Raw genomic sequence first — 14,914 nt, 5'->3', positions numbered from 1 at the left:
TCCTCAATCAAATGTATAGTTTAATAGATTAAGTACATTGTATATCTGTATTTAAAGTCAGCTGGTACTTTAAGAACAGTAATCTTAAATAGCACTTAAACCCTGAAATATCCCTTTGAACAGTTTTCTTTCTCACTACTTAAATGCTACAGGTGTGTATGTGATATTGGGGCATTCAATTAGCTTTGTAAAACAGAATGGTATTTTATTTTGAAGTTACTAAGTTGAAAAGTGGGTCAGAAAATGTAGATTGGCTTTCTTGTCAGTAAATCTGCCATATTTTACACTTGAATTGTTGATAATTCATTTCTATGTATATTATAATCATTCTGTAGCATTTCTCTCTTTAATGGTAAAGCCTTCCCCCCCCCCAAAAAAAAATGCTAGAAGAAAGAGCAAAGATCTAGATTCTTTAATGTGTCCAATTTCAGATATAAAGTGGGAATCCTATATTATGTTTTATCAGGAAAATATAATTTAACCACAGATATTGTTAATGACAGATATTCAGAACCTCTAGTTAAAAATAGTTTATATACTATCTGAACTTAAGTTTTTAAACTTTGTAGCATTCCATAAGTAGACTTGTATACGTAGTATATTTATAGGCTTAGGCATCTTTTTCAGTATTGAGTTCCTATCTCAACACTTTTAAAGTAGAAAATCATAGTAAAACAATTACTAAAAATGGCAGCTGTGGTAGCTTAGGAGTTTGAATTGTTTAAGGACTGAAACCAAATATGGAACCTCTTAGTTTTAAGGGGGATTTTTTTTCATAATGCAACAAGGAACCGAAAACAAAATTACAATGAAGGTTTTATTTGCCATTTTAATTATTTGCTCAATCTGTTTTCCCCCACATGGGAACATACAAAAACTTTAATTTTAAAAGACCCGAGAGAAATGTGGGGAGATCATCGTGAAACTTACGACTTTGGAGTTAGGTAAAGGGATTGTGAGTAGTCCTGGCTTCTGAACTGCGGAGCAAAAGGCATGCACCTGCTCCTGTAGCAGGGACCTGACTGATTAAACTTACTCATCTCTCTTATTGGTGGTCTATTCCCCAAGTATCTGGGGCTCTATAAAATATCAGGATTTCACCGGAGAGCTCAAGTCGGAGTGAGAGCCTAAAGATTATTATATAGGACTCCCCTCAAATATGAGAACAAGCTAAGTTTTCATACTCCCTTCTATTGAAGAGGAGATATCAAGAAGTTTCCTGTCTTGGCACTACTTAGCAGCAGCTGTGGCTATCTACTCACTTGACACCTGGTGAAATTGTAGTTTCTGATGGAGAAACACTTAAAGTTGACACCTGTCCTTGAAACATCCCCTATACAGTTTTCAGGCAAGCTAGAAACCAGTGATAGGCTACTTAATCCCTGTTAAAAGAAACTGGGTAAAAAAAATTTTTTTTACACTTATACAACCTAGGGAAGTCTAGTTAAGATCATGTGAATCAAGACTTTCCAGGTAAAAAATTTTCTCTCCCTTTCTTTTGGAAATGTCATTTAGCAACAAAATGAAGCCTCAATTTAAAAGACAGATGTCTAAATACCACAGAAGGGAGGAAACAGCAAGGTTGGTAGGAAGGAGAAAGTCACGGAAGACAGGATATTTATCAATCGTATGTTCCCCGTCTACTTTTCTCACTGAATCTCTAGAAGTGCTTGTTAAATACTTGTAAAGCAGTAGTTATGGACACGGCTGTCTTGCCCCTCCAGGAATCCTGAAGCCAGAAATGCCAGGCACATGAGAGCTGGATCCAAGGGGAAACCATTCAGCGGGCGTCGGGGTTGCACTGGCAATGCGTATAAGGATGACACGGCGTCCTAGCTGGGGTGTCCCTTGGCCGTCCAAGGGAAGGACGACTGCGCCTCGCCGCGCGCCGGCCGGCGCTCTCGGGGTACCCCCCCCGCCGGGACCCGGTCCGCGGCACAGTCGGGAGAGCCGGCGGGTGTGGGTCCGGCCGGCGAAGAGCCCCGGCTCCCCGCGGACGCCTGCCCGGGCCAGACCCGGGCCCCGACGGCGCACGCCCCCGCGGCGGCGGCGCGAGCGGGACGCGCCCAGGGGACCCCTGCAGGCGAAGCTCCCCCGGGGGCTGCCCGCCCGCGCCCCGCGCCCCGCGCCCAGAACCGCTGCCCTGACGTCACGCCCGGCCCGGGCGGTCGCCGCGAGACGGTCGCGTTCCGGTTCCGGTCGGTTGCCCGGGCGACGCGGGTACACAGAAACGGCTCCCGTCGGAGGCGGCGGCTCGCCCCCTGGGCTTTCTCGCAGGTCGGGCGCGGACGCGGACGGGCCGCCTCGCAGCCGAGCCGGTGGCGGGCCGAGAGCCGCGGGCGCCATGAGCCAGAGGCAGGTGTTGCAAGGTAGGGCCCCGGGGGCAGGCGCAGGGCGGGGGCGCCCCGACGGCGGGCGGCGGGAGGCGCGGGGACCACCCGGGCGGCCTGCTCCACCGCGTCTGTCCCCGGCAGTGTTCGAGCAGTACCAGAAGGCCCGGACCCAGTTCGTGCAGATGGTGGCGGAGCTGGCGACCAGACCCCAAAACATCGAGACGCTGCAGAACGCGGGTGAGCCCGCGACCCCCGGGCCCGCGTCTCTAGGTGCCCCCGCCGCGCCCTGCAGCCCCGGGTACTCAGCCCTCGGTGCCTCCCCGCCCCCTGCCTCCACCCCGGCCTCCCCCTCCCCCCACCCCTCCGCTCCCCGTCGCCCCGCTCCCCTGCCCGCTGAGCTTTGGAGAGGCGCTGGGCGGCGGCGGGAGGACGGTGCCCCTAAGCTCTTGCAGCACACCGCTGAGACCCTAGAGCAGCCGTCCTCTTTAGCGGGTCTTCTTGGGGTGCGAGGCCGAGAGGGTGAAGCGTCCAGATGGGCGTGAGAGGGGCCCGACGTCCCTGTTTCCAGCTTTTCGCAACCGGGCGAGTGTCAAGTTCAAAGTCAAGGCCAGAAGAATGGCCTGGAAGTCATTTTACGCAAATGGAAATCTACCTCAATCAGACCCATTTTATCCCGGTGCCGTGGCTTGTCACCCTGCCTTTGATCACCTTGGACTTCCTCACACCAAAGGAATTCCAGAGCGGTTGACACATTACTTCTCGCCTTGCATTAGTGAAAGAGCAAAGATTTGCTTGAATAATTTCTAAGACTTTCAAAGTAGGTGAAGTGCTAGCTTTGGGAAGTCCTTCTGGTGCTGTCGTTCCACCCCCCTCAGTCCGAACCCATGCATACTCTAGAAAGAGGAAGAGAGACGGGGTGTGATCTGCTTCCGATCAATTAACATAAATAGATGGAGAAGATCCTGGTGGATTAGGGATGATTCCACTGCCGTCTAAACTCAAAGTAAGGTAGCATTTTAGCACTACTGTATCATAAATGTTCAATTTATAGTTTGTGATCTTTAAAACTCATTCAAATTAACACGGAGTTAAAAGATATTTTAAGGACATATTGACAGGGCAAGAATGCTTAGAAATAATGTTTGTTCTGGCTTCTCTGGCGGGGGGGGGGGGGGGGGGGGACTTACAATTGCACCTAAATGGCAATTTTTTCTGTCACTGAGAAGGATTTTGGTGTTTATTCCTTGTATGCTTTTATTTGAGGGTGGGGTTGTGTTTAGAATAGAGAAAGTATATTTGATAATCATGTTTTAAGACTTTTTATTTTGAGATAATTGTAGAGTTATATGAATTGTAAGAAATAATAATCCCGTAAGAAATAATACAGAGATCCCCTGTACCTCAAGGCTGTGGCATGATGTCACAACCAGTATGTTGACACTGATAGAAATCCATCCACTGTATTCAGGTTTTATCAGTTTTGCTTGTATTTATTTGTGTGTTTCTGTGTATGTGTATGTTTAGTTCTGTACAGTTTTATCCTGTGTGTATCCATCATCACTGTAGTCAAGATACACAACACTTTCATTACTGCAAGGATCACTTTTATTGTTCTTTTATAACCACACCTACATTCTTCTTGTCCCTAACCCTGAAAAACCACTAATGTGTTCTCCTTTCAAAAATTTCAAAGTTGATCATCTTTTGTTCTGCAGTTGTTTCATGTAGATTAATTTTCTTTCTTCTGCATGTGTGTGTGTACTTATGTGCTTGTATGTATATTCCCCAAAGTACCCAGAACAGTGTTGGGCACAGTGTTTCATATATACTGGCAAATACAAGTTTATTAGAGCATATTACATTATTTTTAATGCACTTAATTTTTAGTCCCCTCCCCCTCAGTCCTACTCAATGGCTTTTGTGAATGGACACCTATCTGTTTACAGATATTTAATTTCTGAACTATAAGTAAACAGTTAAACTATGACTTTTTTTTAAAAGGGAAAATGATTGACATTATTTTAAAAATTTGATACTGTAACACAGGAGTTTAAGTAACAAGATACAGAATATCAGATTTTAGTATAATAGTGGCAGGTTATCTTTTCCTGTAAGTGTACAATGTAGAATGTGTTATGGAATTTAATCAATCCATCCAGACCATTAGGCTAAGTGATCACCAAAGTATGGGACCTACATATGACATCTGAAGTAGCCGCCCATTTCCACTTATGGTCTGGCTTATGAAGGAAGGGAATACAAAAGGAATATAACAATATTTTGAAGTTGTCTGCTCTTGATCAATGTTGTTGATGGAATGCTAAGATTTTTCTTTTCTTGAGCTTACTTTAACATATTTCATGTCATCTAGATTCAATTTAAGCTCTCCTTTAATAATTTTAAATAGATATAGCTAATGAATATTTCAACATATTTATTCTTTTAATTAAAATCTGTAAATTTTGTTATGAGAACATAATAGTCTATAAACCATTCAAATGGATTGTTCTTTAATAATAATCAACATGGATTTTAAAATACTTTTTAATGAGCCACAATAGCTATGCATCACATATATTATGATCAAGTTTTTCTTTCAATCAAGTGACTTCATTTTGATAGCATAAAGTACCAATGCATCTTATTCCTGACTTTGTCGTATTCTCTGCACACTTGGGAAGGTTTGGTTTTGCTTTCTCACTTTTCTCCCCTAATGAACTGCTTAAATAAATATGTACCATGGATCCAAGATAAGGCAGAAAACATTTTCCTTATAGGCATCATGATAAATCAGTAGTTCACTTGTTAAGAATTTTTTAATTCATTCACTCTGAAAGGAACCTAAAAGTGAAAATTATCCGATATGGAGTTTTATTTCATTTTAAATCTGTGATCTTTTTCATTATATTTTCGATGTGTTAACAAGAATACTTGCTTTATCAAATATGTCCAAAGTAATTACTAAAGCAAACAAAGTGTTGCAAGATATCTTCTTTAGAGTATTTGGACAAAAAATAAGTTTGATTTCTAACCAGAATTGTTACTAGAAAGAATGGTGTACAATGTGTTTACTCTAGAGGAATTTTTTTTTTTTTACTGAGATTTTTATTCCTTCTAAATCAAATACGTATAGGAGAACATTTAAAAGTTTAATGTTTGTTATAGAATCTCTTTATGCACCCTCCAACCCTGTGCCTTTGAACCATTACATCTTGCAGCTATTTAAAAATGAATTTTGATACTTCCCTCTTTGAATAATTAGTAACACATGTAACACATTGTAAATAGTAGAGACAATACATTGTTACTTCTACCAATTGTAGAATTTCAGCAAATGGAGGTGATCGTTTAGTTATAAAATATAAGTAATATATTTTGTGGCATATTGGACTATCAGGCTCTCTTACTTAGGTTGCTTAGAAAGTCTTTTATAATAAGCTAATATAAAAACTCCAAGAAAATTATTTTTAAACTGCTTAGCTACATAAAATAAACTTTCTGAAGCAGCTACTTATGTAAGAAAAATGGGAGTAAAGTTTAAAGTAATATTTTGTAATATTTAACATATAATGTATAGCAAAACAATAAATATGGCTAATCACTAGTTATGTACATTTTCAGAAGAGTAGCAATAGAGAAGATTACATACTTTAACACTTTAAATATGCATCTTTATGAAGCTAATTTGCAAATCTAGGCAATTTGATGAGTTTACAATTCAAGAAAATTATTTGTTGACACAAAATGATCTGAAGTTACACGTGTCTGGGGTAGGGTGAAAATGTTCAGATTAATGATTTAGCACCTCAATTTTCTGAGAAGGTAAAGCCTGTGGTAAGCATTTATGTTTAAAACATAGCCTGGTAGGTACAAGTAGCATGATTCTCTTACAAAAACCACTAATCCAAAGGATATTGAAACTGAAAAGATAATGAGTAAAGCAACTTCAAAAAAACTTAATCAATCATGCTATTTAAATTTCATGAATAAAAATAAATAAATAAATACATTTCATGAATGTAAAAGGAGTCTTAGAGTTGTGAATGCATGATAATTAAGCACTGATCTTAAAAGATAGGGATAGTGATTTTGTGTTTTGTTTGTTTTACATATGCTTAAGTGAGGGAACTATAAAAATTCTGAACTTGTATGCACCTAATAATACATCCTAAAAATAAGATCATTCAAAATTGTATTCTAGGTTTCAAACCCTTGTTCCTACTTGGACATTTATCTATTTTGTTATTTAAGCTTTGGTACAGAAGTAGAAAGTAATGTAGCCAGGGTTAGGGTATCCTTGTTTTCTTAGGAAAAATTGGATGATTTAAAAAAAAAAAAAAAAAAGGCTATGGATGACCCTATTAGAGTAGGGCTTAAAAATGGCAAGTTTGTGTGGTTATATTTTAATGTGACAATTTAATGTTTTTGAAAAGTTACTTAAGTATTTCCTAACTCTACCTTTCAATGTTTTTTCATGGCTTTTGCTCCTCTGACTAGAACCTTTTCCTGTACTTCTTTGCCTAATTAATTTCTACTCATTCTTTATGGCTCTGTTGGATGTTGATTCCTCAGGGAAACTTTCCTTAAGCCCTCACAGTAAGTTAAGGCTCTTGATTTATGCTTTTCTTGCTCCTAATATTTCTCTTTCATGATACTCATTATGATTGCAATGATTTAGTTTCTGTTTTCTCCACAAACTGTAAATTCCATGCCCAGCGTAATGCTTAGCATAGGGCAGATGTTCAACATGTTGAAATAGAATGAAAGGAGTAATTATTTTTCTTTTTTAAAAAATTTAATTTTTTAAAGTAACCTATCCCCAACATAGGGCTTAAACTCACAACACTGAGATCAAGAGTCACATGCTCTACCCACTGAGCCAGCCAGGTGACCCAGGAGTAATTTTCTTCTGAGTGTTTTCACATCTCTTAAAAAATTAGATTCTTATAACAGCTCAGGTAGGTAGTATAGGTATCTTCTTCAGTGTGGATACTTAAGCTGCAAAAAGGTTGATAATTACCCTCATTATAAAGAGAGTCCCAGTCAAACTAAGACTAGAAGATGTTTAATTGCTGCCTGACATTGCACTCTATGTTACCTTGTAAGTGTTAGTAAGCTATTTCTAGGTCGTTCTAGGAGTTCCTAATACATCTTAATGTTAACTGTTAAACCAGGTCATTTCTTTAGGCCTTTGGGTGCCAAAGGCTATCCAGTAATTGTGTGCAATTGGCTTTTGAGGTCTCCTTGAGGATCATTATGGGAGCTTGAGTGGAGGCCGGGTGCAGGGAACTAACTTTAATTGATAAGTTTGAGGTTTGAGGGAGTGGGAGTTGTATTTAGGGCTTACACTGGACTCAGAACTCTGGAGGACCTTCAGCTTCCTCTGACTTCTAAGGAAAACCTTATCAAGGCAGAAGCTCTTTAAAAAGCACCCCAGGAAAAGTGTGTAATCCACTGGAAGTTGCAAACTAAGATAGTACTTCAGAGAGTCCTTGGACTGAGTCCCTGCTGGGATGAGGGAGAGTGCAAGGGAGACTTCCTTAGAGCCCAAGGTGGCTAGCCGCCCTGTGACTGTCGCTCACTTTTTAAGAACATGGTGGGGTGGGGAGTAGAGCACAGTGGAGAGAGAGGCACTTGATATTTGTTGGTTGATTATATCTAACACTTACCTTTGTTTTTTAACTTAATTATGCTTTGTGTGAAGGACTTTTACTCCATGTTCACTGTGCTCAGAACTTTGGGATTTCTATCAAGTACTGGCCCTAGGAGAAATCAAAGCCACCCTTGAGAAAAAATTTGGTTTTGCTTTATACTGGGTTGGATGGCCTCTCCAAACACGTCAGACTTCCCTAATTTTCAAAGTGAAATATTGGTTTTGTCATATACCTAATGCTTTCTGTCCTAAGGGTGGATCAGTTTTAAATTAGATTTTTTTTTTTAAAGATTTTCTTTATTCATGAGAGACAGAGAGATAGGCAGAGACACAGGCAGAGGGAGAAGCAGGCTCCATGCAGGGAGCCTCATTTGGGACTCAATCCTGGGACCCCCAGGATCAAGACCTGAGCTGAAGGCAGATGCTCAACTGCTGAGCCTAATTTACTTTTATTCAAGTTTTCTAAGTCCAGGTGAAAATAAGTGATATTTGTGCTATATGTATGTGTGCATGTGTCTTCAAAGGAAATGATCTCTATCTACTTTTCTGTATATTCTATTTCTGTGTCATTAGAATCACTATTAAGTTATATACATAGACTAGCTTATGTTAGTTTTCCATAGAAATGTCTTTGTAGAATTAGTCTAATAATATGCCTTTTTTTGAGGGCTTATTAAAAAATACTTAGATTTCTCCATAGCTTCCTTAAATCTACCACTGAAGACATTGTCTATTTTATTAAACATTTTTAATGTAAAGATATACTCTTTTATTCAACCAATCTTTATTAATCATTAAGTGTCAAGCTAGGCCTACATATGAAATTTCAGGAAAAAAAATTTTGTTCCAGCTTCATTTCACAAAGTGGTTCCCTTTTTACTTTTGCTGCCAGGAAACTCAGTGATATGTTTAAAGTTCAGTTGTAGTAGCTATTCTTAACCTATATTTTTGATAAAATTATCAGTTCTCATCTCTCTACTACTGGCTCTTTTTTTTTTTTTTTTTTAGATTTTATTTATTTATTTGACACAGAGAGAGAGAGAGTTCAAGCAGAGAGAGTTAGCAGAGGGAAAGGGAGAAACAGGCTCAATCTCAGGACCCTGGGATCAAGGCCCAACCTGAGCTGAAGGCAGACACTTAACTGAGTCACACAGGCACCCCTACTACATGGCTCTTAATTTTTATCTTTGTATCTCTATCTTTTAAAGAAAACTATCTCAAAAAATTTTAGAGTAAGTGGAATGTGAATAAAACATTTTATCTGAAAGAAGTTTTTTGAACTGATTACCTTCCAAAAGTGACCTCTTCAAATATTACTCATGAAACCTCTTGGAGCAGACAATCCTTTTATAATTCTATTTATTCTCTACTGACCCCATTCATGAACATTCCAATTTTCTGCAGGCAGGTGGGTTTCATAGGTATAAATCATAAAAGAGAAAATCCATTGCCAGAAGAAGACAGGACTAATTCAATATTTAGAAATTCAGCTCTCTAGAAAACTTTCAAAATAAGGTACAATTATATCTATGTGCTCTATATACCTAAAAAAAGAACTATGAACATGCATTATCCATTTTGTTATTTTTTTATTTTTAAAAGGTTTCTAAAAATCACTTTTTTAAATATATATAATTCACATGCCATACAATTCACCCATTTAAGTGTAAAATTTAGTGGGTTTTAGTACATTGTTAATATTTTAGTAGTTTTTTATTTAAATAACTTCTATACCTACCATGGGGCTCAAACTCATGACCCTGAGATCAGGAATTGAAGGCTCTTTTGACTGAGCTAGCTAGGAATTCCAATATATTGGTAATTTCTTAGAATTGTGGTAAAATATAACAAAATTTGCCATTTTAGCCATTTCTTTTTAAGATTTTATTTATTTATTCATGAGAGACACAGAGAGAGAGAGAGGTAGAGACACAGGCAGAGGGAGGAGCAGGCTCCATGCAGGGAGCCCGACGTGGGACTCTATCCCGGGTCTCCAGGATTAGGCCCTGGGCTGAAGGCAGCGCTAAACCGCTGAGCCACTTTAAAGTGGCTACCCATTTTAGCCATTTTTAAAGTGTACAGTTCAGTGGTATTAATTACATTCATAATGTTATGCAATCATCACCATTTCCAAAACTTTTAAAAAGTCACCCTAAACAGGAGCTCATTTTGTTTTTATTTTAACTCAAAATTGCCTAAAAAAGAGAAAATTGCACATTAAATTTCAGTTTGTTCCTTCACCATTCAACATTTATTGAGTATCGAAGGGCCAGGGGCATGTTTAGATGCTGATCATGCAAAAAATAGGAGGCACAGACAATGCACTTAAGGAGCTTATTTGCTGAAAGAGAGCTACATACATACTTGTTGATAAGTGTCCATTACACAACATGTGGAGCATACATGGAGGGTACCTAATTCAAGCTTTGGAGGAGTACATTCATGGAAGACTTCTAGACGGAGATACCTAACTGAACTTCCTAGGAGTTAGCCAGATGAAGAAGGCGGCAAGGAAAACTGCATTCAGATAGAGGGAACATTATGTGCAAAGGCACAGAGGCAAGAGGAAAGGTGGTGCTTGATAGAAAAGTCTAATGTTTAGCTATGGCAGGAGCCTCTTGGGATAATAGGGCTACAGAGAGGCAATGCATGGCTGGAGAGGAAAACGGGCCTATTTATGAAGGACCTCATCTGAAGTTTGGTTTTTATCCTGAAATGGGCAGAAAGTCATCAAAAAGCTTTCATTAGAGGAGTAAAGGGATCCATTTTGTATTTTTGAGAGATGATTTTCACAGCAATGTGGAAGATAGATTGTAGGGAATTAAAAGAGGATCAGGAAGACCGAGTGAGTGCCCAGTGTTGTTATAGCAGTCATGCTGCCTCACAGATCTGTAGCATTTGTGTCTTAGGGGAAAGGGCAGGAACAGGTGAGGAGAAAGGAGAGCTCCGGGTGACTCATGGTCACCATTCATGAATGGAGAAGAGATACAAAAAGCAGAGGAAGACCATGACCTCCTTTTCTAATAGTGTCAAAGTTGAAGTGTCTGGGGTATCTGTGTGCCAGTGACTATAGTGAGCAGTTTGGGTACGTAGGGCTCTGGAGCTCACGAGAGTCACTTTGGCTGGAAAGAGAGGTTTGAACATGTGGAATTTACATGTTAATTTGAAAACCATACTAAAGGCCCATTTTAAATTTATGTGTATAATTATAAACATGTAAGTTCCAGTCATTTTATCTAAAGTATCATGTCAATTGAACTTGCCATAACCTTTATGATCTCTGAGTTTAAATCTTGCATATAGACGGTGGTGGCTATGACCTAGCCACTGGAAGAATGAATGAAATTTCAGTTTAATATAGTAATCATGGAAGAGAACTACAGTAATGTTAATGATAGAATTAAATGAATTCAACAGATAATACCCTTTGGTATGCATTTGAAACCTGGCTCCTGTAGGCTGGTTTTCATTGGCAAATGGGATGTGATTGATATAGGGGAGGAGAAACAAAAGAGCATAGATGCTAGAGTTATCAAATAGTATCTACCTCATAGGATTTAATGAGGATTGATGAGTTAATATTTGTGATTTTTAAAAAAATATTTATTAATTTCTTTTTTTTAATTTATTAATTTATTAAGGGAGTCCCTGGCACATAAGTACTATGTAGGTATATGTTAGGTAAATAAATACCTACTGTGCTTTGTGCCCCTTGGAAGAGCTGCTAGCTGTCATTGTGAGACTCAGTGCTCTTGGTCCCAGCTTCTCTCACCCTTCCCTACTCAACAATGGCAAATCAGCTGTGGTAGTCCTTCACTCACAGACATCTGAATTGACAGTGACTTACCAAACAAAATTCAGAGGATACTACAATTAACGAGAATACATTTATTTTTTTTTTAAGATTTTATTTATTTATTAGAGACACACAGAGAGAGAGAGAGACAGGCAGAGGGAGAAGCAGGCTCCATGCAGGGTGCCTGATGTGGGACTCGATCCTGGGTCTCCAGGATCAGGGCTGAAGGCAGCACTAAACCGCTAAAGCCACTGGGGCTACCCAACGAGAATACATTTAAAAGAAGAAAAGAGATGTTTCCTGAATTATTTACCATTATAATTGAATTCTGTGCAAAAAGACCATACATTTCATGATTCATTCTGATCCCTCAAATAAACTAAGGGACTCTTTGTGTGTTTTAAGGGATATAACATCTAAAATTATAATTGATTCTATGGTTATAGCAGCAAAGAAGTATTTCACAGAAAACAGGGCAAAGAGATGTGATACTGAAATTTGTGATTTCTTAATCAAATGCAGGAATGGTGGTCAGTGGTATATAATCATAGAGGCTAGAAGAAACCAAAGCAAAGCCTGAAAATTATTAATTCTAAAAAAAAAAAAAAAACCAAAACAAAAAACAAGAGAGGAACACTTAAATATTTTCAAGTTAAAAATGACCAGTGAAGGAAGATGAGAACATGCTATAATATTCATCAGTGTCATGGAACTTGCTTCAGTAAAAATATAGTCATGTAAATGTAGTAATTTACAGAAGTAAAAAACTTAAAATTAGTAAAGTTAGTAAGTGTAATTGGAGTTACTCTGTGATGGGAGAGTCGGTATAGTAAAATTGAAGTAGATTATAGTTTCTAGAGCCAAGACCAGAAGTACCTTAATAAGAGTTAGTTGTATATTCAGAACTGTGCTAGATGATTTGGTAAATAGAAAAGAAGTGTAAAACAAAGTCTGCTCTAGAGATGTTTATCATTTTACTGAGAAGATAAGACATTTATTCACATAAAACAAATGAGAGCCACATAACATGCTACATCAAGGATGGCTGCTGTGATTTGTACAACTTCAGAAGTGCCATTTGTATCATGATCTATGTGAATGGCATCCCTTGGATTTGTGCAGTACACAGCCTGCTCAACCATATGTGTTGGGCCTTGGAATTATTCAAAGTCTTCATTCCCATTTATTTGCTTCCCTGAGAGTAGGTGGTACAAACAATAAGGTTCCCATGGCTTTCCATTTTATTTAGAGTAACATTACAAAATCTTAATTCAGTTTATAGCCAGATTTGATCTGGCCCCAACCAACTTTCCAGCTTTATCACTTGCCATATCAGCCCTCCCACTTTACATTTCAGGCCAGTATGAATTTATCATGGCTTCTTCAACAGTTGGCAACAAGCATACATCTTGTCCAAGCTAGAAACTTGGAAATATCACTTATTCTTCCCTTTTCCTCACAATAATCGGTTTGTCTTGTAAATATCTTGACCTTTCACTTTTCTCTTTCCCTTTGCCATTAGCTTTCTCCAGGCTATCTTCACATCTGGCCCAGATTCATACAATAGCTTCCTAAGTAGTCTTCCTGCCTCCCATCTTGTCTCTTTTCGTCCTTTTTCTCCAGTGTAACCAGTAACCCTTCTTTACAAAGTACAGAAACACTGATGTTAATGTTGAGATTAAATTCAAAATACTTAGGTTTTTGGGCTCTTCAGTACTTTTGCTTCTGTTAATCTCTTAGCCTTGTTTCCCAACTCTTTGCTCCCCTCTTGTGCTATGATCACACTGAATTCTCAGTTTTGACAAACTCTCTTGGCTCTGAGCTTCATTTATACAGTTCCTTCTGGTTTGAAAACTCTCCAGTCCTTCCCATCTCCACACCCTCCAGTTATTTTAGCAGATGATCTGTGACCCGTCTGAGAGCCTTCAAATCTCCACTTGGATGTCCCTTACCTTGGGTTTCCTTCCTTGTGTCCCTCAAGGTCTAGGTTGGATGCTCCATTGTGTATATATTTGCAAAGCACCCTCTACTTCTCTTTTAGTTGCATATCTCATAATGTGTTGCATTCGTTTGCATTTTTTTATATTTCTCTTGACCCCTTTATAAGTTCTTTGAGGTCAAAGATGATTATGTTTTCTTTTCTTTTCTTTTTTTTTTTTTTTTTGTAAGATTTTATTTATTCATTAGAGAGAGAGAGAGAGATGCAGAGACACAGGCAGAGAGAGAAGCAGGCTCCTTGCAGGGAGCCCGATGTGGGACTGGATCCCAGGACCCAGGGATCATGCCCTGAGCCAAAGGCAGATGCTTAACCTCCTGAGCCACCCAAGCATCCCTGATTGTGTTTTCAATACCTTGTATATTCTTACTAGATACTTCTTGAATGAATGGTGAATAATTATTCTACCATGGTAATTCTAAAATACATGGTAGAGGGATGCCTGGGTGACTCAGTGGTTGAGCATCTGCCTTCAGTGCAGGTCCTGATCCCAGGGTGCTGGGATCAAGTCCTGCATTGGGCTCCCTGCAGGGAGCCTGCTTCTCCCTCTGCCTGTGTCTCTGCCTCTCTCTCTGTGCCTCTCATGAATAGATAAATAAAATATTAAAAAAAAATAAAATACATGATAGAAAAGGCTCAATCTTTGAGGCCAGGGAACCATAAATATTTCTTCATCATAATGGAAGGTGCTGATTAATGAGTCCTATACATTAATAGTAATAACATGTTGATGAGAAATATGGGCAACAAAGGGAATGGATTCCTTTTGCACATTCACTTACCAGGCACTTACTGGTATATATTTTACCCCAACTCATCTGCCTAGCACTTTAAAAATTTTAACTCATTTTAATTCTCACAACAACTTTATGAGGCACTCCTAGAATTTGTCACCATTTTACACATGAGGGAACTGTGATGCAGAGATGATTAGTTAATGTTGTTGAGGTCCCACAGCTGACATGTGGCAGAGCCTGGAGTCAAAGGCAGCCAATCTCCCTCTAAATACATGCTTTAATGATCTCAGTCTGTTGTCTCTCCACACAAGCAGTTGCATAACAAGCAGGGCAAGAGATTCCTTCTATTTCTAAATTTTTTTATTTTTTATTTTTTATTTATTTATGATAGTCACAGAG

The 14,914-nt window shown here is 38.9% G+C and overlaps 1 protein-coding gene across 3 annotated transcripts in view; it reads left to right on the top strand.

Moving 5' to 3' along the window:
- Positions 1–2,208: 2,208 nt before the first annotated feature.
- The window catches only part of SPAG6 (sperm associated antigen 6), a 66,889-nt gene continuing 54,183 nt past the window's right edge, over positions 2,209–14,914 (top strand). For 2 of the 3 annotated variants that reach the window (XM_025463981.3, XM_025463982.3), the window contains exons 1-2: positions 2,209–2,369; positions 2,475–2,570. In XM_025463981.3, the coding sequence (XP_025319766.1) occupies positions 2,345–2,369; positions 2,475–2,570 (121 nt within the window). In that variant the 5' untranslated portion in view covers positions 2,209–2,344. The remainder of the gene's footprint in view (positions 2,370–2,474; positions 2,571–14,914) is intronic. The other variant, XM_025463978.3, reaches the window with a different exon arrangement.

Source organism: Canis lupus, chromosome 2 (assembly GCF_003254725.2).
Source record: "Canis lupus dingo isolate Sandy chromosome 2, ASM325472v2, whole genome shotgun sequence".
Lineage (NCBI taxonomy): Eukaryota > Metazoa > Chordata > Mammalia > Carnivora > Canidae > Canis > Canis lupus.
This window is presented reverse-complemented; position numbering and strand designations above follow the sequence as displayed.